At 33.9% G+C, this 27811-nt stretch overlaps 2 protein-coding genes across 2 annotated transcripts in view; both read left to right on the top strand.

The window, feature by feature from the left end:
• Positions 1–25287, top strand: part of LOC105210101 (exocyst complex component 4) — a 61488-nt gene extending 36201 nt beyond the window's left edge. The window contains 20 exon segments of the mRNA XM_054225196.1: positions 9402–9452; positions 9585–9648; positions 10083–10200; positions 10523–10733; positions 10807–10878; positions 16325–16437; positions 16536–16623; positions 16692–16766; positions 16913–17139; positions 18835–18864; positions 20769–20832; positions 21127–21464; positions 21527–22283; positions 22342–22466; positions 22897–23190; positions 23253–23654; positions 23718–24153; positions 24217–24393; positions 24459–24665; positions 24732–25287. Coding sequence (XP_054081171.1) covers positions 9402–9452; positions 9585–9648; positions 10083–10200; positions 10523–10733; positions 10807–10878; positions 16325–16437; positions 16536–16623; positions 16692–16766; positions 16913–17139; positions 18835–18864; positions 20769–20832; positions 21127–21464; positions 21527–22283; positions 22342–22466; positions 22897–23190; positions 23253–23654; positions 23718–24153; positions 24217–24393; positions 24459–24665; positions 24732–24908 — 4026 coding nt within the window. The 3' untranslated portion in view covers positions 24909–25287.
• Positions 25288–25889: 602 nt separating this feature from the next.
• Positions 25890–27773, top strand: LOC105210100 (m7GpppX diphosphatase). The gene is made up of 4 exons (XM_011180854.3): positions 25890–26234; positions 26298–26508; positions 26582–26727; positions 26796–27773. The coding sequence occupies exons 1-4, from the start codon at positions 26019–26021 to the stop codon at positions 27501–27503; spliced, it is 1281 nt and encodes a 426-aa protein (XP_011179156.1). The 5' UTR covers positions 25890–26018; the 3' UTR covers positions 27504–27773.
• The last annotated feature ends 38 nt before the right edge of the window (positions 27774–27811 follow it).

The following is a 27811-nucleotide window of genomic DNA, read 5'->3' as shown; positions in this document are numbered from 1 at the left end:
GTAACACTAGACTATACCGCAATGTAACCACATCGACATTTGTATTTTCATATGCGCAATCCCATGAGGATCAGGTGGTTTGAGAGCAAACGCACACACAGAAACATATTTATAGACGCGTGTATAAATGTGATATTTACATAGGATTGCTGTATGGTTAATCTTTGTTGGAAGCTGATGTGTATTTATACGTTTCAGTGCAATTTTAGTAACTCAAGCGTAAATACTCGATGGATAAAAGTGAGCTAATGCACATATGCATATATGTTTGTATTAAAATATACAAATATATAAATATATAAGAGAAATGTAATACAAATATGTACTCATTTATGAATTTTAAACCCATATAGACGTGCTTTAAGGGATACTCGCTTGAATATATACTGTGTAAACGTAGTTTTTATTGCAAATTTTGAGCAAAACAAACATTCGAGGCATATTAAATATAAATATTGACCGAAAAGTTAAATCTGCAGTCAAAAGTTTATAAGTACACATGTAAATAAAATGAAACGTAATTAACTGAACGAATTAAAACGAAGTTCAGAAAGTCAATAAAAACAAGTAAGGAAGGGCTAAGTTCGGGTGTAACCGAATATTTTATACTCTCGCATTTTATTTATTTAACTTTATTTATATTATATAATACACAATTTGACCCACATATTCGTTATATATGTTATATAAAGTCAATTGAAAGTTGGAAACCCTAATATTAGGTTAGAAGCACCGAGGTCCTCATGTTCAATATATGAGGCCTTGAAAACATATGGTCCGATTTTGGCGATTTTTAGAATGGGGCTGCCACACTGTAAACTTAGTATTTGTGCAAAGTTCTGCACCGATATCTTCACTAGTGCTTACTTTATATATTGTAAAGTAACCGATTCAGATCGTCTTCAAAGTTCTGGTATATAGGAAGTAGGCGTGGTTGTGAAGCGATTTGGCCTATTTTAACAACATATCATTGGGATGTAAGGAAACTATTACAAACCAAGTTTCATTGAAATCGGTCGAGTAGTTCCTGAGATATGGTTTTTGACCCATAAGTGGGTGACGCCACGCCCATTTTCCATTTTGTAAAAAAATCTGAGTGTAGCTTCCATCTGCCATTTCTTTTGTGAAATTTAGTGTTTCTGACGTTTTTCGTTAGTGCGATCCTTCATACCAAATTTTATTTCCATAGCTTTATTTATGGCTTAGTTGTGGCACTTTATGCGTTTACCGTTTTCGTCATTTTGTGGGCGTGGCAGTGGTCCGATTTTGCTCATTTTCGAAAGCAACCTTCCTATGGTGCCAAGAAATAAGTGTGCCAAGTTTCATCAAGATATCTTAATTTTTACTCAAGTTACAGCTTGCACAGACGGATGGACGGACAGACAGACATTCGGATTTGAACTCCACTCTTCACCCTGATCACTTTGGTATATATAACCCTATATCTAACTCGTTTAGTTTTGGGTGCTACAAACAACCGTTATGTGAACAAAACTATAATACTCTCTAGCAACTTTGTTGCGAGAGTATAAATATATAAAATAATATTATTAAGAGGGAGAACAAAGTTGACTATTTTTTTTTTTGATAATTTTTATTTATTTTTATCATCTTGTATTGTATAGTGAAAATAGTAACAAAAGGAAAATAATAACAAACTTTAATTATATAGCTTCGACAACAAAAAATTTGAAAACAACAGTTTTTGAACGTTTAAAAACGTTTCTCTTAAGATATTTGAAATTTGTAATGAAAATATAATTATTCCTTTTAACTATATAAATTGATTATGAATTAAATAATCACAATCTGCATTATATAAACTGTCAAAAACATGTATCTTGTTGAATTTTCCATCTATAGTCGGCCGTCACTGCGCGTACCTAAGCGTATTATCGTTCTTTGCATTCTTACAGGGCTGTCATATTGATCTAAAGCTGTGCTTGTTTCTTATTTAATTTAATTGTTGTTTTCATTTATTGTACGTTCAAGTTATTGTGCTGACACAGTTTAATTGATTTTCAATAAAAGTGTCAGCTGCAGCAACAGCATGCCGCAAACAAATTGCAGCGCGAGTAAGCTTGTAAAACGTCAGTGTATCAGTCAAATGCGAAAACGGTGGCGTAATTGTGGCGCTTGAAAAAATGCGCGGATGTCAAACGCATTTGAAATGTAACCCGCACTTGGCGCTAATTAAAGTGTTTTAACAACTAAAAATATCTGCACATAGGAAACACTAGTCGTTGGTGGGACCCGTTTTGTGAAATGTACAATTCTTTCTCGTGTTTGTAGATATGTCTGTCGTACTTTAAAGTTATTAATATACTAGCAGATCCGGCCACACGTTTTTGTGGCTAAGGTATACATTAAATTAGTACATTTTTCAATACAGAGAAAAAATTCTTGCGCATAAAAACGAAAACGTTAAAGCCGATAAATTTTAAAATGATTGATAGACATTATTGTAGATCTGTATTAAGCGTAAATCATCATAATTTGTAAAACTTTGATTTTTTAATCGTATATTGAAGAAAGTAACAATTGACCAAATTTCAGAGCTGACTTTATCTTGGCTTTGGTGACGATATTGATTACATTCTTCACAGCCAGTTTTGTTTTATTGCAAAGTCGAGGTTGATTTATGTTACGCAGCATGATGACAACTCACGCTATTTTTTATTGCAAGTGAGTGGGGATAGTCCAGCAATTTTAAATAGTCTATGGGATAATTGAATACGTCATCCTGGTTTGTAGCTGTGTCAACTCTCCTTGAACGAAATTCTAAATTGTCGGATTAAGATCAAAGAGATCCTTGTTTTTTTACCACCAATATAGGTCAATCAATCAGCCATTTATGTTTATTATATTATGGTTTCATGTCAGGAAAAGACGATGAATAAGCTTCTCCTTCGAGTCAATGAAGTGACAGAAATATGTTGGAAATGTTATTAATTCATTGAGGTGTCAACTGGGACCCTACCATTTCCAACTGCTTCTACAATCGCAGTATGATATTGTTGGAAAAACACCCGTATGTTATTTGTTAATTGGCGATTCTTTATGTGTCGCCACAAATTAGATGATTTTAGGCATGCGATTATCCAGGAATAATTGGAAGAGTCTGGCATAAATCACCTACCAACAGAATCATGGCTCCACGTTTACGTTAGCGTTACTTTTGGCGATTTAGGAGTAATTTCAAGGCCGAATAAGCCATTGGTTTGCCTACTAACATATGCCAAGTTGCCCCTATTCCCGTATATATCATATACTATATATGATGATTTAATATTGAACTTTATGCCGAATATATAGGTCAAATTGTGTGTTTTCTTAAAAAAAATTAATGTTCGGTTGCACCCGAACTTAGCCTTTCCTTATTTGTTACAAATTTTTTAGGGCTATCGACACAACCTTATACAATTAAACACTGACAAAAATATTTAAACAAAGCAACAATGACAACCTTCAAAATATTATTATTTTTTGTTTTCTTTTTTCATATTTTTGTTGTCAACCCGAATAAAATGTTGTTTGTATGAGACATTAGAAAAGAGTAGATTTTAGACTTTTTCAGGACATTTGTTAAATTTTCTCTCCGTAAGAACCATCCTTATACTTCAAGGAATATTGTAAAAAATAATTAGCGAAATCGGTTCAGCTGTTCTCGAGATATGCGCTTAGCAACACATTTTGCGCGATTCATTTTTATATTATAGATACAGCAGAGCACCGTTAAATAGAACTATAAGCTGAATGCTATTATATAGGGGTTTCAAATATAGACTTAATATAGACACTAATATCTGGGAACAAATGAACTAAAGTAAAGGCAAAATATAACTCATTATACGTAAGGATACACCACTCTGAACAAATATAATATTAGATTATAGTCAATTTCCAATTCCAATCTTGATATTTCTTTCCAATTTATTGATTTTTTTTTTCAATTTTTTATATTTTCTTTTCAAGTTTTGTGATATTTTTCCAATTTTCGGATATTTTTTCGAGTGTTAATACATAAAACGAAAGGTTGTAAATATCTTGGGAAACAATTCATCTGAGCTCACTTAACCTCAAAAATCATAAAATGTGTAATACGTTAAATTTTCAAGAATTTCGCTTTTAATCACTGATAAAATTATAACCATAACATATTTTCTCCAATAGTTTGATATACAAATATCTTCCTTAGCAAATTGAAATATGTACCTTGTAATGCTTGTTCGAACATAGTTTCCCAAGTTATTTAACATTTTGGAGTGCACGCGCACTCAACCAAATTGAACTGAAGAGTGCCTTTAATTGATTCATTACAAACATTTCAAGGTGAATCGCACCAACAAAGTGTCTATGAATTGAGTGCGGCAGCGAAAGACCAAAGCTAAGTAAATATATTTTGTATATACAAAATAAAGATTAACCGAGTAAGTGAAATCAGTGGAAATTCAAGGCAAACATTTAATAAACCACAAATACCGTTCTATAGAAATACGTTTGATGTTAACAAGTAAACAGCTACTCAATAGGGAATGCTCCACCTACCATCTATTTAAACACCTTGTGTGTATGCACACATAGAAGTAATGGCATGTATCCTCCGGTGTATAGCAAAATTGTTTGGCACTTCCAAAACCCACATCTCTGCGCCAGTCTTTTGCTTTCGGTTTTCTGTTTGTTCGAAATTTTCAAATTGTACACTATTGATTTATTGAACTATGGCAAATAAAGCGCAACGAAAAAATGCAATAAAATATTCGCTACAAACATCTCTGCAACCGCTGTGCACATAAATAATATTGGCTATGCTTTTCAATTGGCGTCTCAAGCTATATATTTACCTTACATGGCACGTACACCACCTCTGGGGTACTTTTAAATGCAGACACATACTTGTACAAATACACGTAGAATAACATTTACGTAGCATACCATTTTACCTGTGCTGTATCTTCATGCTACCGTGTTTACCTAGGCAACTGTAAGGCTAGGCACATAATGATGCAGCGAGTGAAGCATTGATAATGGTAAATGAAAACGTGGCATACTCTACTGACGCACTTAAATACTTATTACGCATATTTTCCGTTCGAAAACAGTTGTTCCTCAGCTGTTACTTCTTGCTCGTTTATTGCACCACTATGTACATAGCTTTAGCTTATAGAAATTGAATGCTTTTTGTGTGTTTGTTTTCATTTTGAATTCTTAACGAGCAATTTTCATTTAACAATAAATTCTGTCTAAATTATAGAGATATATTGGCACTGCTACTAAAGAGTAGAAAACCCCAATACTTACTATCTGTACAGTATACTAATAAATTATATTTCGATTTGATATTTGACGTTGATAGAGTTATTGAAAAAGTGAGGTTAAGTTTTTGAAATCGAATTTATTAATTTTTAAGAATTACATACATAGATACATTCAAATACAAATATTAATAAACGCAGTTTGCTTACGGAATTTCAAGATTTTAAGCTGCATTTTTATACTCTCGCAACAAAAGTTGCTAAAGAGAGTATTATAGTTTTGTTCACTTAACCACGACTACATTCCTTATAACACCTAAACTAAAACACCTTTGTAACACCTAAAACTAAAAGAGTTGGATATATGTGGAGTCATATATACCAAAGTGATCAGAGTGACGAGTAGATTTGAAATCCGGATGTCTGTCCGTCCGTCCGTCTGTCCGCCTGTGCGTCTGTGCAAGCTGTAACTTGAGTAAAAATTAAGATATCTTGACGAAACTTGGCACCATAAGAAAGTTAAGTTCGAAAATGGGCAGAATCGGACCATTGCGTGGTCCCGCCCACAAATCGGTTTTTTGTATTTAACTCGCAAACCAATAAAGCTATAGAAACCAAACTTTCTGCAGTCGGTTCTCTTACGTACCCCACCACACACCATGAAAATAGTTGAAATCGGATAATAACCACGCCCACCTCCCATACAAAGGTTAGGTTGAAAATTACTAAAAGTGGGTTAACTAACTGACAAAAAAAGTCAGAAACACTAAATTTGCAGAAGAAATAGCAGAAGGGAGCTGTACTCAGATTCTTTTACAAAATGGAAAATGGGCGTGGCATCGCCCACTTATGGGTCAAAAACCATATCTCAGGAACTACTCGACCGATTCGATTGAAATTCTTTATATAATATTTTCTTGACACCCTGACCCTACATTCCTTATAACTCAATTTTGAAATCCATCTTATTCCCTCACTTTATAATGTAAACATAAGGAACCAATGAAGATAGCGGAATAAAACTTTACACAAATAGTGCATATCATCACTGGCTTCACTTGTGAAAAAATTGTCGAAAACGGACCATAAATTTTCAAGGCCCCAGAAATCGAACATGTTGAATTCAGCGCCTAAGGATAAATTTTAACCGAAAATATGAGTAAATCTCTCAGATAATTTAATGTAATTCAGAGGAAATTGTTTTCTTCTAAGAGTGTGTCTCTGTTCCAAAAATTATTAAAATCGGGTCATAACATCTCCATATACCTCATTGTAGGTTTTTCAAAAGTATCTTCTCCTAGCTCCCGTATACCTAATTATAGGTTTTTCAAACCTATAATAATATGTGAGCTATCTTAGCTAAATTAAGTGAGTGTATAGTCTTGGATATAGTGTACCTTGCTGATGAAAATGAATGAAATCGGTTCAGGAATTACCTCAGCCCTCATATACTATATATGACGATTTTCGTTATTCTATTCAACTTTATGCCGAATTTATGGGTTAATTTGTATGTTATCTTCATAAAATTTCTTCAATAAATTGAGAGAGTATAAAATGTTCGGTTGCACCCGAACTTAGCCTTTCCTTACTTGTTTAAAGTATTAATGTAAATAGAAAGCTTTACTAGGAATTAACAGCTAGTTCATATAGTTAACGTCGCATTTGACCCTCTTTCTGACAAACTGAATATTCATAAACTTTATGCCGACACTTTGTATATATAATTCAAACACTTGTTGTTGAAAGTTCGATTAATCAGCTTAAATAGTTAGCACGTGGCGCTTAAGCTTGGTTATAATATGTATACCAAACATTAGCTCACTTATTCCTTGACCCCAAAATGGCAAAATTTAAGATATGAGAAAAGTGACAAATTGATTTAATGATCTTTGTAATAGTTGTAAAAATGATGTTTGGCAAATTCGACTCATTTTATGGTACATAATTAAGTTACAAGAAAAGAATCATAAAGAAAGTTAATTTTTTTCATATATATTTTGCCTAAAAACATATTTACATCAGCTGCTGTGTTGCTGCTGTTAGAGCATTAAACTTTTATGTCTACAATTTTTCCTGACTGCCTTTTGACAGTTGACAGCGTCAACAGCCTTGTGTTGAAAGGTTGGCAATTAATGTTGAGCATTCGAATTAAAGCTGACAGCTGAAGTATACTTAAAGACGATGAAGTGAGATTACTTAATTGATGATAACTTGAGGTTAATGAATACATGATAACAAGGTATGATGAAAGTTACATCTGTTAACGATTGCAGCATACAAATTTGTGTGCGAATGAGATAACAGAAGCTCTCCACTTCTTTCGTCTAATGAATTAATGAAAATTGTATAAATTCTTCGAAAGCTAGTTTCGACTCAAAAGAAAGTTTTTTTTAATAAAGACATCTTTTTGAAAAGTGTGAGAAATTTATTCTGTGGTAACAGTTCGGGACAACTTTGTAAAACCGGTAGGAGATAAACATCATGCTATTGCATTTTTAGAGCGTTAGATTCACAAAAAAGTCTATTGTCGATTTCTTACATAAAATATCGAGCTAATCAGTTGAAGATTCTCGAATGAGTAATGTTTTAAATTTAAAATATATGTATATTAATAAAAAATTGTAATAAAATGATGTATTGGAAAGAAATATATCGAATAAGCAAATCAATAAAGGCATTTAAAACATATAAATTCCCCCATCAGGCCCCACTGCGTATGAGCAACATTTTAAAGCTTCATAAATAGACTGCGTTCGATGAATATAAATTTTGATAACTTGAGAATGAAATGACTATATATCTGCATTATGTTGCAAAATATTACTAAAAAACTGAATTTAAGAAATTTCCACTGATATTCGTCAAATAACTAATTTATAAGCCACTACCCACTCCATTCTCTAATTGCAAGGCATCGCAATTATGTGTTATTCAGCTACAAGTAACTAGGTTTCTTAAAGGCTAACTAAAAATTGCATACAAACTTATTTTGCTTCGTGCTCACACAACTCGTAGAATAGTTCATTGAAAAGTTAGGCAACACGTAGTCCATAGCGTCCCGGTTGGCGCAAGCACATACTTTCACTATGTTTAGTACATTAGCTGGGCTTCCACACGCTGTCACGTCTAAGGCTTCAATAAAAGTTATTTCCGTCAATGCGAGGCAAAATCGAAGGCGAACTCAACTTTTTGCGAAAGAAAAAAAAACAACAACAACATGAAAAAGCAGCAACCAAAAATCTTGACCATAAACGGAATAACCTCGAAATAGTAAAAAAGTTGTAAGTTTTCTGCAAAAAAAAGGCGTATTTCGTATCCTTTCAATTGGAAAACGAGTCTGTGCAACAGAATTCCTTAAATAACACACTTTCAGTCTACTTTTTATGCAATGTCGTGGAAATGCGGTTTCCCACTGCACTCAAATACAAAAATCCTTGCAAATGTTTGCTTTATTTCAGTTATTTTGCTTATGCATTCTTCGTTTCACTCGCTCCGGCACATTGCCATATTCTTATTTTGCATTTATACACAGAGGACATTAAAGGTCTCCGCCATTAGCATAAAATGGAATGCAAATCTTCGTATGAGTTAATACTCGTAATAAGCTAATGACTGTGAGTACAGTTATAGACAAAAACAAAGCTTAAAACAACAAAAGAAGTCATTAGCGCTGACAATAACGGCAAAGTATTATATAATGAAAATAGCTGGCACAATGTTAAACACAAAGCACTTGCATAGCATAAATTTCTATTAGGTGACTGGGGCTTAAGTGTCCAATTTTGTGTTTTCATTAACAATTTATGTACGAAAGTTTATTGTTAGGAATTATAATTAATATTTAAAAATTGTGAAACGAGTATACAATAGAATGGTTTTTCATAAATGCTGGTAAAAGCATGTGATAAAAGGTACAAAATATATCAAACAAAGTACATATATTTGCTTTAATATTAACTCTACAACCCAATCAAATCAATTTCGTATCTCATGCTGGTCATTTCATGCCTTACAAATGCTTTAAACCTTGCTTTAATGCATTATTTATAAATAAAAAAATCCAACGTAACCTCAAAATTTTATAAATAATATTTAGAAATTATTATTAATATAATTAATAATTTTTTACAATTTTCTTTACAGAAATATCTTGTTAATACGGACAAAAGTGGCGAATTGACCGTAACAGTACAGGTATGAGGAGAATATCAACATATCAAGTAACATCTTTAAATAATCTCAATGTTCTTATATACGTTGTAAAACATAACCACAGCATTTACAAATACTAAATTAAAATAAAATTTCCACTTGACTTTCCATTAGGGCGACTTGACACAACAAGAGAAACGTGCGGTCTTCATTACAGTCCACGATCTGGGTTGCAATCGTAAGTTATTGAAATTTATTTGCGCTTTTTTACAGCGTATGTTATAAATTAAATATGCGTTCATTTATGGAAGCAGTCAAATGATGCAAACCGATAAATAAAAATATAAAAAATGTTGATATATAAATGTTCATAATATATACACTACAATGTAAGGCCTACAGAAATAAAGAGAGCGCAACAACAAATATACTCGTATATGAATAAATACATATTTGAGTAGAGTGATTGTGGGAAATTTTTCCATGCGTAATGATTTATGCACCATAAAATATCATAAAATGTTAAAAATTCCTCGAAGCGATGAGCTGAAAGTTTTTTAAAGCATAAATACATTCTATTTATGGAAGTTATGCAGGAATATTGAAAACCTACATTTAATTATATTTTGTATTTTCTTAATTTATATATTTTTAACCTATTCCATTTGGCAGACAACTCATTTCAAGAATTTGTCAGCAGTCCATGCATGACGGAAATCAAGGAGCGTTCTTGTTTCATACACATCGACGTTCCTGGACATGCTGATAATGCTGAGCCGTTACCGGATAGGTAAATAAATCTACTATACTAATTTGCAGTTATTATTTGAAATAGTATTATCGTTCACATTAAGGTCTTGCTCTTAGCCAAACCTTTCAAATTTTCGATATTAACCTTGTTATCGATAACTTTAAGAATAACATCGGTATATCGAATATTAGTAACAACAAGTAAATTTGCTTTTGTCAAAAATTTTCTTGCATTTTGCCAGCATTCTGCAAATTATTAGCTTTTTGACTACAAAATTTCCTTTTCCTTTCATAAAAAATATTTTCCTGATGAAAAAATATTATTTAAAATTAATTTTATGTATTCACTTTGGTCTTCACAGCTTCCAGTTTCCCTCGCTGCAAACACTGGGCGAGGATCTCATTACCGTTTTGGATTTTCTGCACGTCAAATATGTGATTGGCTTGGGCGAAGGTGCTGGTGCTAATGTATTGGCTCGCTTCGGTTTGGCACATCCATCGCGAGTGCTCGGTTTGGTGTTGATCAATGCCACCGGCAGCGCTGCCAGCGTTCTACAGTCATTCAAAACTAAGGTAAACAAGGCATGGCTTTCTGCAAATGAAGAAGTCTTATAACCATTTTAATTAAAAACCATATTTCTTGCAGCTTATACAGTGGAAGAACGATGATATTGCACAGTCGGCTGAAAGCTTTTTAATGTATCACAAATTTGGACATGTAAGTATGCGTTGGCTGATGTGCCGTTATGAATGTATAATATATGTGTATAGGTTTATGTACTATGTATGTGTGTGCACTTTTTGAACTATATTTGAACACACAAAATTCAAAATGATTGCAAAAGTTGTATTGGTGTATTGCATTTATATAAAATTGGGAAGCTAACAAAAATTAATACGTGTGGCTGTTATATGTATGTTGTTTTGCGTGAAGAAATTATGTTTCTATATAATTATGTATTAATTTTTTCTTTAACCTCTTTTCTTTTTTTTTTGCAAATGAAACACGGTCGGTGTAATCATTAATGAAAAAATTATAATCAATATATATTGTATTATGAAATCATGCAACATCTAAAATATTCTTGCAATTTCATAAAATCTTTGGTAATCTACAGGTTATGGAGGTATAGCAAAATATAAACAAATACATTTACTTGATGACACAATTTAGCTTTAAACTATTTGCCAAAACATTACTGCTTTGAAACTTTGAATTTAAGCTCTAGAATCGCCAATTACAGACATAACCCGTTACAATAATTTTAGCAATATTTTCATTTGAGTATGAAATTTGTTTAAATTTTTATTTTAAATATTTGTCAATTCTAGAGTACGACATACATACAAATATAATATTCCTACTTCATGCTTTCTGAAAATGTAGAATTTATACTGCTACCTCTTATATACATAACTTAATAATCAACTATTTTTATATAGCGTCGCTTAGGTATTTCCGGTTGATTTTTTGAATTATTATATATATATATATATATATATTTGGCGTAGGAACCGCTTTAAGCGATTATAGCCGAATCCACCAGAGCGCGCCACTCATTCCTCCTTTTTGCTTTTTGGCGCCAACTGGAAACACCAAGTGAAGCCAGGTCACTTTGCACTTGGTCTTTCCACCGGAGTGGAGGTCGTCCTCTTCCGCGGCTTCCTCCAGCGGGTACTGCATCGAATACTTTCAGAGCTGGAGTGTTTTCTTCCATCCGTACAACATGACCTAGCCAGCGTAGCCGCTGTCTTTTTATTCGCTGAACTATGTCAATGTCGTCGTATAAATCGTACAGCTCATCGTTCCATCGTCTGCGGTATTCGCCGTTGCCAATGTTTAGAGGACCATAAATCTTGCGCAAAACCTTTCTCTCGAAAACCCCAAGAGTCGTCTCATCGGATGTTGTCATCGTCCACGCTTCAGCGCAATTGAATTATTGCCTAAACGATAAATTTGAATTTTACACAAATAGATGAAATAAACACAGTTTCAAATTACATAATAAAATATTGTTTGTATACTATTTTTTCCTATATTAACGAAACTTCCTTTTAACGAAATTCAGCTTAAAAATACTTCAAAATATATATTAGGGCTACAACTTTGCTTCCGCCGTTTTTATTTTTTTTTTTTGTAAATTTAAGGCTTTTTTTTTGTATAAAAACGGTTACAAATGTGGATTAGCCTAAGGCGCACTTTTCTTGGAATTAAAAAACAAAAGCAAAATTTTCCGCATATGTCGAGAATTCGGCTCAAAAAGTGACATTTTCAGTTGAGAATAAGTTTGGGATTTTTTTTGTTGAGTTAATGTTGACACAAATGTCCAAGATCGATATAAAACGATTTAATCGACCAGTGCTTGACCCTAGAGACATTCCCGCAAATGTCGAGAATTCGGCTCAAAAAGTGACATTTTCAGTTGAGAATAAGATCTCTAAAATTTTTTGTTGGGTTAATGTTGACATAAATGTCCAAGATCGATATAAAACGATTTAATCAATTTAATCGACCAGTGCTTGATCCTAGAGACATCTATTGGAACGGCAAAGTCGTAGACTTAAAAATTTATACAAAAATATTTATTTAGTTTTTCTGTTTTTTATAAGTGCTCCAAATATTAAAAAAAAATTGTTTTCCTTAAATTCAATACCACATCGAGATATATAAATATTATTAGTTATATGTTACGATGATATTAATTGCAAAAATCAGAACTCCTTTAAGTTTTTGTTTCGTTTCGCCCTTCACATTATATCTCCCGAATGTTTTCTATGATCTACCGCTTGAAATTGCTTATATTTACCTTGAGAAACTCATTGTACTTTTAATTTTGCTTCAGTTCCAGGTAATTGGCAAAATTTGGCTTAAATAGTTCACAGCAATATCCAGCGAATCCACACAAGCAACATTCTAAAATTTCGTTTCATTGTCATTTTCAAGCCTTAGCTTATTGTGTAGCACATGATTGCTGTTCGATTTCGATAGTTACTAGTAAAAAATACGAGGGCTGCTATATATATTTCTGGCCTAATAATGAAAATAGGAATATTTATCAACGAAAATGGTTTTATTGTTTTTCAAAATATTCTCCATCAAGATTTATACACTTTTGCATGCGCTCAAACCAATTTTCGAAGCACTTTTTTTGAGCCTTTTTTTTAGCGATTGTCAAATTGTGCGGGATCCAACGAGAACAAACCTTTTTTACGGCCAGGTGTTCATGCAATATCGAATGTATGCTGGTGGGAGAAATGCATAGGCATGCCTCTATCTGAAGGTATGTTACATGACGGTCTTGCATTATCAGTTCACGTACGGCATCGATGTTTTCTGCCACAACGGCTGTTTTTGGACGACCTTCACGGAATTCGTCTTTGAGCGAGCGTCGGCTACGATTGAATTCGTTGTACCAGTTTTTCACAGTGCTATAGGGATGGTGCTTCATAGCCATACAAAGATTTTAGTTCATCGATGCACTTTTGTCGCGATAATCCACGTCGAAAATTGTGAAAAATGATCGCACGAATATGTTCACGAGTTAATTCCATTTTTTGGCCGAGATGAATTTTTTAATTCCCTGTAAATAAAACAATTCACGATTAAATGACAAAACGTTCTGAGTGATGTTATGCTAAAAAATGTCAAACTTTCCAATGGAAATGTCAGATTGCACCCTCAACACTTAGTGTTGCCTACGCCAGAAATATATATAGCAGCCCTCGTATATCTACTGTTCATTTTCTAAAAATTACATATATCATGAACTTAAATCGTTTGAACTGGACTTGATGTAGGTGAAATAGATTACAATCAGACATACATACATATCATTTACATATCTATACTAATATTATAAAGCTGAAGAGTTTGTTTGTTTGTTTGTTTGAACGCGCTAATCTCCGAAACTACTGGTTCGAATTGAATCATTCTTTTTGTGTTGGATAGTCCATTTACCGTGGAAGGCTATATAGCATCACGCTGCGATCAATATGAAACAGTGGTAAATGTGTAGAAAACGGGGGAAATTATTTATCTTTGAGGGCTTCCGTTCCATGCGCTGCGAAAGCGGTTCAAGATACACAAAAGTTATGTATACAATGATGGACTAATCATAATAGAAGATAAAATTCATGAGATTTGCGACAAATCCCTAACTGATTTTGGGCTTCCTGCATCAAAGAAATTATTCGCTTTTGGACCCGTTAGAAGTAGCATTGCGAAATCCATATGATATAAATGAATTAAATGAGTATATTATTTAAAATTAACCAAGATTAGTTAATGACCAGGTGACACCGTATAATGGTCTCAGGGACAGCTAGCCTTAGCAGTAGCGTAGAAGCTCTAGACAGAACTCTTAGAGATCTTAGAAGCTGTGATAAAATCATTGATGGGATTACTGTTATGTTTGCTGGGGACTTTCGACAAACTTTACCCGTAATAGTAAGAGGAACTAGAGCAGACATTGTAAAGTCTTACCTTAAAAGTGTTCCATTATGGAAGTTTCATTTTCAAAATAAAATTGGTTTTTGACCTCGATTTAGGAGTAAGAGTAGGTAACATTGAGGATTTAATATTAAAAGTTTACCCTGACATCAGCAAAATAGAAAATAAAGATCACCAATGGATGTGTCAAAGGGCAATATTGGCGGCGAGAAACAGTAGCGTGGACGAAATTAATGACATAATTTTAAATAAACTTGAAGGAGATATAGTCACATACACATCTATTGATAATGTAATGGATCAAGAAGATGTGGTCCATCACCCACAGGAGTTTTTTAATTCTTTGAACCCAAGTGGCCTTCCTCCACATTCCCTTAAGCTAAAAATAGGCGCCCCAATAATTTTACTTAGAAATCTGAAACCACCTAATTTATGCAACTGGACCCGACTTCAAGTAAAATTTCTTCGCAATAACGTGATCGTTGCAATAGTTTTGACTGGTCCAGCGGTTGGTCAAACAGTACTTATACCTCGCACCCCGATGATCCCAAATGATATACCTTTTAATTTTAAAAGAATTCAATTTCCCCTTAAGCTATCTTTCGCCGTTACAATTATAAATCGCAGGGGCAAAGATTTAAACACGTGGGGATCGATTTACGCAAAGATTGCTTTTCACATGGCCAATTATATGTCGCGTTGTCAAGATCAGGTTGCGGAGAAAATCAATATATTCTTCTGCAACCAGAAAATAAAACAAAAAATATAATTTACGCAGAAGTTCTTTGATAACAGAAATTGACGCGGACGAAGATAAAGACGAAGCCCAAAATCACTATACCACGCGGACGAAATCGCGGCCACAGCTAGTATTATATATGTATGCGTATTTTCTGATTTTCTTACATTGTTTTCTAAATTTTATTGAGTATTTTACATTTGAAAATCTTATTTATGATTACTATATGTTTATGGTAATTGCTAACTAGTTGCATTTCAAAAACTCATTATTATGTTTTGTTTCGTATTCCACAAGAACCTTAATTGCTAAATTATTCACTCTTTGTCTGCAATAATCCATCATTGGCTCAAATATATTCATTCAATTTCAATTAAATTTAGAAAAAAAATTATATTATAGCTTTATACTGCTTTATAGGCTCACTAGTTTTATATAACCAAAACATGAAAGTCTAATCTACTAGATTTACTTCCATAAGAAACAAAACCATTTTTACATTATCAAAAATAATATTAAGAGAAAAATCAGTGAAAACAATTATTTGCTTATTTTATACAAAAATATACATTCTATTTAGAAGTCTTACAAAAGTGAGACTTTTTAATATCGCACAAAGCCACTTGCACTTGCATGTTTGTAAAATTAGTTTTACAACTTTTCACTTGTTCGACTTCAATTCAAATTTACTATATAACTGCACTTTGCAAACAGCAGTAGACATTTATGCTATTATCCTTACATATACTAAATTATAGTTACTATAATCTTAAATTGCTTGACATAAATGTATAAATTTTCATCACTTTCACGCATTATTTTCACATCTCGTACCAAATCGTTCGATACTGGGATATACTTGGACATATTACCTTCTACACGCATACATACACAACTACATTCTAACACATACGCCACAAATTCAAAATACAAAATTCGCAAAATCCGCTAAATATTGTACATACATACATATAGCAATTGGTTGGTGATAATCCCGATAAGGAAAAGATCGTCTCCGAATATCAAAAGCGTTTGCACAGCACTTTGAATAGCAAAAATGTGGGACTCTACGTCAAAGCTTTTATGAGGTATAGTATTATATTTCTTTATTTTATATTACATTTTGTTGTATGTTATTTATTTAAATGGTTATTATTTATTTATAACAAAAATTACAACCATGCAGCCGCAAAGATCTTACATTGAAAGGCTGCAAGATTGATGTCATCTTAATCACCGGCATGTTGAGTCCCTATGCTTCTATGGTTGAGAAGGTAGCTATAAGCTGAAAACAAATGTAGAATATAAAATAAATTCTTATTAAATATGAATTCATTCGCAGTTGCACAAAGATGTGGAAAAGGAGAAGGTGACTATTTTGAAAATAGAACGCGCTGGCGATGTCTTGGCTGATGCGGTGAGTGTTAAATCAGTTACATGAGGTTATAAATATTGTATTTGTAATTATATTAATTGCAAATCTATTGAATATTATTTATAAACACAAATTTACCATTTTAATTAATTACTTAATATCGTAATTTTTGCTCTGACACTTTTCAGCCTGCCAAGGTAGCACAGTCTATTTTGCTCTTCTGCAAAGGTCAAGGCATTCTAACCTCTGTGGTAATGCCCGGCGTTGATCGCGGACGCGCTTACTCCACAAGCTCCGGTGGTTCTGGAGACGGACATAATGGTTCACGAAAACTATCACGAGGTGTCTCTATGGAAGATTACGACAAGCCAAATATACGCCGATTGAGTATTATCAACAACGAATCACCGAAGAAGTAAATCGATCCGTTGAGAAAAATATATATTTAAATGCATAAAATTATTGTATGTACAGGCATATCCATAAACACTTTTTGTTTGCAAAAATTATGCTACAAACTGATGGTAAAATTGATATAAAAAAATTGCAGCTGCTATATGGATATGCTAGTTATAGTTCAAAATATTGTTAAGCTTGAAATGTATGGGATAAAGTTATTACTGTTTGTAAATGCGCCCAAAAATCACTAATATTATTTTTAAGCAAAAGAAAAATTACAATTAATTACAAAATATTTGACGCTTGACTAATTTACAGCATAATAGAAAGTTTTAAAGTGTGTTAGTTTAAACAAAAAAAAACTATATATGAAGAAAATGCCAAATTTTAATGCAAATTATAAAAAAATATAATGTTTGAATTTGTTAATGTAGTAAAAATACTTATGTACATGGGTACATAATGAAATGAAATTAAAAAACACCTATAAAGCACATACATACAAACAATACTGTAAGATAATAAAAAACTCGAAAGACCTGAAAACGGTAAAATTGTTTGAAGCACATAACGCACTTATGTTTTTATTGCATGACACATTTACACAGAAAATCAATTCTATATTTTTCGAAAGTCAACATACCATTATCGCACATAAATAACATTTTCATAAATTAATTAAAATAAAAAAAAATATTTACTTTTTGCACACGAAAAAGAAAAATCAAACCCACCTACAACGAAAAAGTGACCAGACATATCTCCCAAAAAATTGTTCGAATATAAATCCCGAAAAGTAACGGAAACTTTTGGAAAACTTTTAAACTGTCAACTACGTAATACCTCCAAATGTTAACGAAAATCAGTACCTTTCAATTAACAAACAAAGTACACCGAAAACACTTAACGAATTTTCTTTATTTCCATATAATTGTTAAATGAAATATATTCAAACGTTTTTGAATGCAATTTTAATCACAATTCCACATATTGTTAAGGAAAATGTTAAGAATTTGTCAACATTTGTCAACAATGAACATATTTCTTGTAGATTTGTAAAAGCACGAAGAGATTATTAAAAAAAAATAACAGTAGTGACAGCTTGTTCCAAAATAAAACTCGTTATATGCTTATGATATAGTCAAACAAAAAAATTACAAGCATCCAATTAACGATACATAATTTCGTTTTCACATGTATTAAAGCAAGTATCCAAAGTTCGAAAACTAAAATAGAATTATTTAAATTAAATGCTTAGTATTGAGTCAAAGCAGCGAGTCATGCTGTCCAATTATTTCATATGATAAGCTAAATTAAACTTTATTTGCAAAAATACAAATATACATACATACATGTGTGTGTGTATATATTTAGAAAATATACATACATATTTAGATTGCAATTTATGCTTATAGAACATATACTCAACGCAATGTCACAAAGCAAATAAATTCACACAAATCAATATTTAACATGTAATTGTAATATTCTAATAATGTATTGTATTTAACGGTAAAACAAAGCCAAACCTTAACAAGTATTGCAATAAAAGCAGAATATTCGATATTAACTTATGTAATGACAAGGTATGTAGCAAAATGTAAAATTAAATTGTTTAGAACAAGTTTATAAGAGATGTTAAAAATGTGTTTTTATTTGTGTCAATTGTAAATGTTCATTAAATACAGGTACGTATTTATTATGCAAAAAGTTTATTTGCTTATAACAACCAATTCCTAGAGTACTTATTTAAAAATTAGTTATACAAGAGGACCGAAGCGATGTTTCAGTTTTTCTGTCTTACAAGATGTTGAATTGATGGCACCGAACTATAGCACTAGCCTCAACCACCAGAGGGAATTTCCGTTACCTCCTACGCAGATGATTGTACGATAATGACGTCGTGCACTGGCATCGATGACATGTGTTTGAAAGTGAACAGCTACCTCCCCGAACTTTCTCGCTTCTTCTCTGCGAGGAGCCTGGCACTCGCACCCACTAAATCCACGGCAACCCTTTTTACCAATTGGACGAAGGAGTACAGACTAAGTCTTAACATTCATGTCGATGGCATACCAATTCCGACAGTTAATAATCCCAAAATTTTGGGAGCCACATTTGACAGTCTGCACTCCTTCACTCCACACACGACTGCGATAGTCACTAAAGTACAGAGCCGCAACAAAATCCTCAAGTCGCTAGCCGTTAGCACTTGGGGAAAAGACAAAGAAACATTGCTGGCCACTTACAAGGCTATTGGCCGGTCGGTCGTAACTTATGCAGCACCGGTATGGTCGCCTGGATGCAGTGACACGCAGCAGAGGAAGCTACAGAAGTGCCAAAACACTGCACTCCGAACAGCAACAGGATGTCTCTTGATGTCACCAATGACACACCTTCATAGTGAGGCCATTATGCTGCCTATTAATGAACTGCTCACCAAGCAGTTTCTATTTGGGTGTTTTCGTAGAAATCACCCTTGTAGTCACTTGCTGGAAGCAGAACCGCCCCCTAGGTGCATCAAGAGGTCACTCCTCCAACACGTCGACGAACTAAACCCTTATACCGACCAGACTGCGGACGCAAACAGTTTTAGACACGCTCTAAACGCCATTCACAGTGGAGCTATCAACACCTTCATTGACTCCCTTCCAGTGAATGGCGTCCTTGGAACCAAACCACCACCTATAGCAGACGAAGAGCTCGAGTTGCCACGTGAAACCAGAGTGATCCTTGCGCAACTTCGACCTGGATATTGTAGCAGGTTAAACTCCTACTTATCCAGACTGAACCCCGACATACAAAATACATGTCCCGCATGCAACGAGTCCCCGCATGACTCTAACCACCTCTTTGTATGCCCAATGAAACCTACTCATCTAACACCCCTTTCGCTTTGGTCCAACCCTGTCGAAACAGCACGTTTCCTGGGCCTCCCGTTAGATGATTTCGACGACAACTAGACTTATGCTCTTCTTTTCAGGCAGGGATAGATAACCGCTACAGCAACAACAACAACTAAGAAAGATTAGTTTCGACTTGGTGAAGAAGCGTAAGATATGGTTAGCATTGGAGCATATTTTTAGTATGTTGGAGTCAATATTGGATATGTGGGACTTTAGACTGTTAGAAGATCCAAAAGACAGTCGTCCAAAGATTGTTGAGTTATAATTTGAGCATTTCGGTGTAAGCAAGACGGCGTAACATTTTAAATAATTATTTTACTGGATACAATGGTTTATTTTCTTAAAAAAAACGTTTAGATTGAGATATTATATAGAATATTGGATCCAATTTGTGATTGCATCGACTCCGCGGAAGTTTGTCTTACTTCCCAAAACCATAAAATAATATTACAGCTATTATATAACTACAATAGCATATAACATATCCATGAGCTGAGCTCCTTTTCTATTTGTTAACAATAAAATGGACTATACTTAAAAAAGTGCTTAATTCTTTTCAAATCCAAAACATTAAATATAAATAAAAAAATAGATTTATTATTAGCGCAAAATAATGCGACTATTAAATGTTTTATTTAAATTTTTTGGAGCATAGTGGCAAGTCCAATGACATTTAGCTGCTGCAGTAGCAGAATTCACAACGACAACAACAGTGTAACCAATTGACAGCAGTAGTGAGATGAAAAATGAACGAACTGCCACCAACAAAACCTCCGCGCGGAGTTAAATATGGAAAAGATGAGGTAATTATGATCCAAAAGTACAAGAAACTATTCAAAACCAAAATATGAGTAAGTAAAAAACACGGAAAATAAAAATTTTAGATTTTTTATTACGCTAACCTTGTATAAAAGTGCTGTGAAAGTTGTGAATTAATATGTTTTGGGAGGGGGTTGCTCGGTGTTGTCATCATCAGAACTGTCAAAAGATAATTTCTTATGCTTTGTCGCGTCGGTTTCAACAAAATATAGGGCGTTTTCGTTTGAGATTTCATATTGTGTTTGCTGAAGAATGTTTACTTTATTTTGAATTCATAGTCTGGTTGCGGTTTTCTCGTCAATGTCATCAAATCATTGGGCTTCAGTGAGACAACAGAGGAGCGTCAACAGGAGAAACTTAAGATTGAAAAGGAGTTCAAGCGATCCGATCAACGTCTAAATGAATTGGTATCGCGACATGATCAGCAGTTGACACAGGTTCTGCCGCTTTTCAGCCAAGTGTCTACAGAGGTCACAGCGAGTCGTGAACGCATTCATGGTGTAAAGGAAAATCTGGGTGCCTGTAAGCGCTTGTTACAATGCCGACGAGATGAGTTGAAGAAGATGTGGACAGATGCCGTGCAGCATAAATATGTGCTCGAAATGTTGGAACAAATGTAGGTATAACGAATTTATCTAGTAAATACTAAATAAATAAATATATATATATATATTATAGCAACGAATTGCGTAAAGTGCCTCAAAGTGTTGTCAGTTATACGACAAAACGGCAATATTTACATGCGAGCAAAGCGCTTACAGATGCACTGGCAACAATACAAGGACCGCTGAACGGTGTGGAAGGATTGGCCGATTTACGTGTTGACTTACAATCACGACGGCAACAACTTTATCAACGATTACATGAAGAACTTGTTACACAATTGTATAAAAATTCCGCCACAGAGGCTTTCACTACTTTCCAACGTAATAATTCCAATCGTCTGAATTCGAGTTTTACACGTGGCATTGGAGCGCGACGCTCCACAGATCGGATGGAGGCGAATACTCGTGTACGTAAAGCTCTCGTGGAAATGGCGCAAGGTTTTGATCTTGATAAATCGGAAGTAATTGATGACGCAGATTTAGTCGACCCAGAATTGAGTATGACTTATTTTATTTCAATTATTGTCGAATGTTTCGGCATGCTTGGCAAAGTGCCTGAATCATTAGAAGTATTACGCGTCCAAATACAAACTCAATTATTAGAGGTAGTACGACAAACAACGTATCAATTGATTGCACTGAATTCTAATGCAAATGAACGCGATAATCCATTATTAACATTACTGGAAGTTATATTTAAACAGTTCAAAGCAATTGCAAAGACGCATGCTTTACTATTAAAAAATTATTTAGCAGTTGTACAAAAGTATGCGGTCGTGGGACCACAGCCATACGATTTAACGGATTTTTGGGCACAGGCACAGTCTGTGGTAAGAATTGTTGAATTTTACTTTAACTTTCGTGCTATATTATTAATATTCTGTTTAGCTTCAATTGCTTTTGACCGATTATTTGGATATACAAAATGCTTCCGGCGACGATGCAGCACAGTCGGCATTCGCTGAGCCGTCTAACAATATAAATTCATATTTTCTGCGGCGAAAAGTTCCAAGGTAATAAAGTTAAAATTTTCATGATACGTGTTTTTATTTTGATAAAGTATTTTCGTTTTTTAATTTAATATATAACTACATACCTTTTAAGGCATCACAAAGTTTTTAAAAATAATGATTCTCACTAAGAACTACATTACTTACTAAGGTTTTGCTCCATTAACCTCTTATATTCATTTAAACAGTTATTTTATTTATTAACCAAAAATATTATTTCTAAAAACTTTATTTAAATTTTAAGACATCGCATACACCACACTGCGCGTTGGTTTGTATTAGAACGTTTATTCACTATATAAAACCTAATATCGCTACCTTGTAGTAAATAACCCCATAAGCGTAGTTTGAATGACTAAAAACAATAACTATAGCTCTCATGAAATTGCAACAATATTATTTTGTTTTTATTACACATAATTTTATTTTGTAGCACCAAAAAATCACTATTCAAATTCGATAAGTCGCCGCAAGTCACTGCAGGCGTTGGGACTGTGAAGGAACATCGACGCAATGCCTCTGACGTATCTACAGATGATAATCTAACAACAGCAGCGCTCGGCGGTGGCAGTGGTAGTGTAAGTGGCAGTGGTAATTTCGTGCAAGCCAAACAACAACGAGAGAAGGTGCTAATCTGCAAAGCTGACCAGAATGTGATAACTAAAGTATATTTGCCCCTTATGAACTGCATACAAGAGATCGAGGGCTTTATGAAATGCAAGCCAGGGTAAGGTTATTAGTAAATAAATTTCTCTTGCCATTAAAGTTTGTTGCCCTTCTTTATACTAGGCAACCCTGTAGTTTACACGATTTCATCGACAATTATATCAAGGATACGTTCCTATCGAAGGGCCACAATCGTAATCTACAATTAACCATCGAATCACTATCGAAAAATCAGGATGCATGGCGTACGATTATAACGCCTGAAGAGATGAAAGCAATGGGTTTGTCCCGTCCTCTCCTACAATCCACAGCCATGGTGGAGCGTCGTCTGCAAGAGACCAAAACGCTTATACACGAGTTGCCATGCTATTCAGATGAGTTACTGAAAATGGTATGCGCGTTGTTAAAAACATACCGTGAGATAGCACAGGCGGCTTATCGCGGTGTGGTTCAACCCGATTCGGAGGACAAACGCATATATAGTGTGGCATGGTTAAAAGATGAGGATATAAGTCGGTTTTTAAAGTTAGTTTACATTAGTTTAATGAACTATAGCGCATTTTGTAATATATTAATTTTGTTTTATAGAACACTCCCCAATTGGACCGATTTGAAAACATCCAGTCAGCGTGTGAAACATGGCAAGAAGCTGCAACGCAACTCTTTCGAACCGTCGGAGGAGGAAAGTCCACTGCAAGTGCAGCAACGCAATGTACGTGAAGCTGAAATGTTAACCAGCAATTTGGGCGAAGGTGGTATTACACAACAGGAAATACTAGCGGATATTAGTGTGTTAAAAGAATTGGCTGTCCTACAGGAGAGCATAGAGTGGTTCTCTGGACGTGTGTCGGAGTTTGCCAATGAGTTACGTAAACCGTTAGTGAATGGCCTTAATGTCATAACGTCAGAGTGCACGGCTACACACTCGGCCGCAGTGAAAGATGGCACTATCAAAGTATTGACTAATTTAGCTCTCGAGTTTGATGAACTGGCCAATACGTGTTTGCTGGTGCTGCACTTGGAGGTTTGTTAGAAAAAAATTATAATAATTTATACTTAAAAAATAAATATAATGTTTTGCTTGAAGGTGCGTGTACAATGCTTCCACTATTTGCGCTCGAAACCTGCTACTACATCGAACAATTTTATGAGCTCTAAAGATGATGACATACTCGAACCCGATCGGCAAGTGCAAATGCTAACTAAACGTTTATCGGAAATGGATGAGGCGTTTAGCGCAACATTGCATCCGCGCAAAACAAGGGTTTGTATTTTACAAATAATTTTGATATATAAAATTATAAGACTTTTCCTTTGCTGTCTGTTTAGTATATATTTGAAGGGTTGGCGCATTTAGCCGCTCGCATACTCATACAAGCCTCAAACTATCTGGAGCACATCGATCAAGTGACAGTGCAACGCATGTGTCGCAATTCCATAGCTTTGCAACAAACGCTAAGCAATATAACAGCTTCACGTGAGGTGGCGCTAGATCAAGCAAAGAACTTTTATGAGTTACTGTGCATGGAACCAGATGTAAGTTGCATTTTACTGTATATAAAAATACATTTTTTTTATCAATAAACTTTCGTCCACACACAGGATATTTTGACCAATATTGTGGAGAAAGGCTCTCAGTTTACTGAAATGCAATACCTCAATGCTCTACAGTTATCTTGTAAGGCGAGGGGTATTACAGATGCTAACGCTCTGGCGTCGTATCAGCAAAGGTTATCGGACATTTTGGGAGCAAAACCCTCCACGGGCATTGTTGTTTAGAGCTGCTTTTCGTTAATTCCGTTAAGCAACATGAAACTGAGTTGCTCCAGCGACACTACACTAGCAATTAAGACTGTTCGTTTCGCTTAACGAAATGTACTTTTATATTTAAAGTGAGAGTAATGTTTATGCAACATGCAAGTGTTATAACATAGATCGTAAAAGGACTTTATTAATAGCAAAAAAAAAGCATATGGCTAAAAAGCGCTACATACAAACGAAAAAATTATACAATGGTTGAATGCATTGAATATTAATAAGTGCACGCATTAACTCACTCGTGATTCGCCTGCAACAGTTCGGTTTATTATTAGCTATTATTATATAACATTGATACTATTACAAAGTGGATAAAATTATATATATATATACATACCAACATTTCCGTTTATTATTTTAATACAAAGTCATGTTGTTTCTGTGACAATTGATTGATAAGTAAATTGAAATTCACACAGAGGTTGTTGTTAGAGCGGTATAAAATATTCTGCAAATTGAAGAATATTGCTTAGGTGACAATCCTTGGTTGGATCCGGTCTAGCTTTTTTTCATGTCGTTCAAATAAAAGCAGCGGCATCGCCAGTAGCTATTACTTTAAATAATAATTAATTAATTATAATCATGTGAACTCATGGCGAGAGCCACTTGGTCAATTGTCTATAGGTAAAAGTCCCTATGCGAAATTTGTGTCCGGAATGATAATGTCAAAATTAGATGCGTCAAGATATCCTCCAATATTGAAATACTAGTTCGGAAATAACCGGAACACATTTAAAAAATATATATTTTGGCCTTGCCACTTTGTTAATATTCATTAAAGCATAATGTTTATTATATTTACACGAAATATGTATATAAACTCATAACCAAAGGCTTAAAATGGACAAAACACATTGAAGAGATATGTGAGATAATTAAGAAAATATTTAGTGACTAAAAAAGAAACAAACATTTTTTAGTGATTTATGCAACGCTGTTATTTGCTTAAATGTGAATTTCTGTTATTCGAAGAAGAAGCATTTCATTTATTTGTGTCGGCAAATTTTAGCATTTTTATTTATCTTTTAACAAGTTAAAAATAAAAGAAGAGAAATTTAAGAGAGATTTAATATGCCGGCTAATACGGAAGGTAGTAATAAAATCACATCTGACGGAGAATTTGCTTCTAAAGTTTGTAAAGAGGTAACAGAAGTTAAAAATGATGTTGTTGTCGAGGAACCTGTGGAAAAGCCAACAGCAGAAGAAGTGTCTGCGCCAAGTTATAATTTAGCGAAATTCAAGCTAACACGAATTTTGCAAAATAATGCCTTACGCAAAACGATAGCGGTAATTTATTAAACAAATAATTTAATTATACGTCAAACGAGTAATTACTTACATTATTTTCAGTTATTGGGTACATTTCCTGATGTGTCTGAGGATGACGTTGCTGTTCTGCTGCTTGAAAAACAAGCATTCAAAGAGCGCGATGTACAAACTGAAATTGATCATATTTCGGAAACTTCTCCCAGGATATTCAGTGATTCATTACAAGTGCACACGGAGTTCATTAATAATATTTATGGCAGTTTCCAATGTGTACCCAGTTCGGAGTTAAATAGTAAATATTACTAGTACTTCTTACGAATAATGCACATATTTGACAGTTTTTTTGTTTTTCCTCTTAATTACAGATATTAAAACGACTGTGGTCTACCCTGCCACCGAAAAGCATATTGAAAAGTATTCAATAACGCAAAAATATCTAATTAGCGAAACTCCGGTTTTATATGAAGAACTGACTTTGCCTTATATAACAGACAGTCATTTCAGTCTCGACGTAAGATCGTTTTTTTTTTTTATTAATTTTCCTGTGTAGTATATGTAATTTTTTGTTCATCTCTGCAGTGGGTATATAATATTCTTGAGCATCGTCAGGAGACCGATCGCATAGTTTATGAAGATGCTGATCCCGAAAAGGGTTTCGTACTTTTACCCGATTTAAAATGGGATGGAAAAACTTTGGAAACGCTTTATCTGCTTGCCATTGTACATAAGCATGATATTAAGTCTTTACGTGACCTTAACCATACACATTTACCACTTCTACACAACTTACGTGATGGAATTGCTGCCGCTATAGAAGAACGTTATGGCTTATGTGTTTCACAATTGCGAATGTATTTCCATTATCAACCATCTTTCTATCACCTGCACCTACATATCAATCCAGTGCGTGGTGATGCACCAGGAATTTGGTGTGAAAAATCGCATATGTTGGATACTGTCATAAGTAATATAGAATTGATGCCAGACTATTACCAACGTGTCACATTGCCATTTGTTTTGTTCGAGGGCAGCAAACTGCTGAATGAATATGATTTGAAAGGAGCTGTACAGAAATGTGTAAAGGCAGTGACTGACGACAAGCAACTAGATGAGAAGACACATACGAATAATAAAAACCGAAAGTCCGGTTCAATTGAATCACCGGAATCACCGCAAGCTAAAAAGGTGAAACTTGAAAATTCATTAACAGAAGCAGCGGAACCTCCTATCAAGAAGTTAAAAGAAACAATTGAAGCAGATCAGTCAACAAAAGTAGTAGATGTTTAAGAAGAATAATAATGAGATCTCGAGTTTACACAAAAAATTGTTTAGTATTTTAACTTTTTTCGATAAAAATAATACAGGTAAATATTTATTTATTTACAGAAAAGTAAACATATTAGCCCAAATCACATATTTAAGATTCCGCATACTATTCATACCATTATTGTCAACGATGCTAAGATAGAGTGTTATGTCGAATAAAAGACTTGATAAACAAACATAAATTCAATTGCCAAAAATAAATAGTACTCAAAAAGTCATTATCCGTTTAAATATTTGCGTGACAGTGTTTTTGCTTTGGGTGCTTCAGC

This window comes from Zeugodacus cucurbitae, chromosome 2 (genome assembly GCF_028554725.1).
Source record: "Zeugodacus cucurbitae isolate PBARC_wt_2022May chromosome 2, idZeuCucr1.2, whole genome shotgun sequence".
Classification (NCBI taxonomy): Eukaryota; Metazoa; Arthropoda; class Insecta; order Diptera; family Tephritidae; genus Zeugodacus; species Zeugodacus cucurbitae.
The sequence above is the reverse complement of the archived record's forward strand: the minus strand, read 5'-3'. Positions and strand labels throughout refer to the sequence as shown.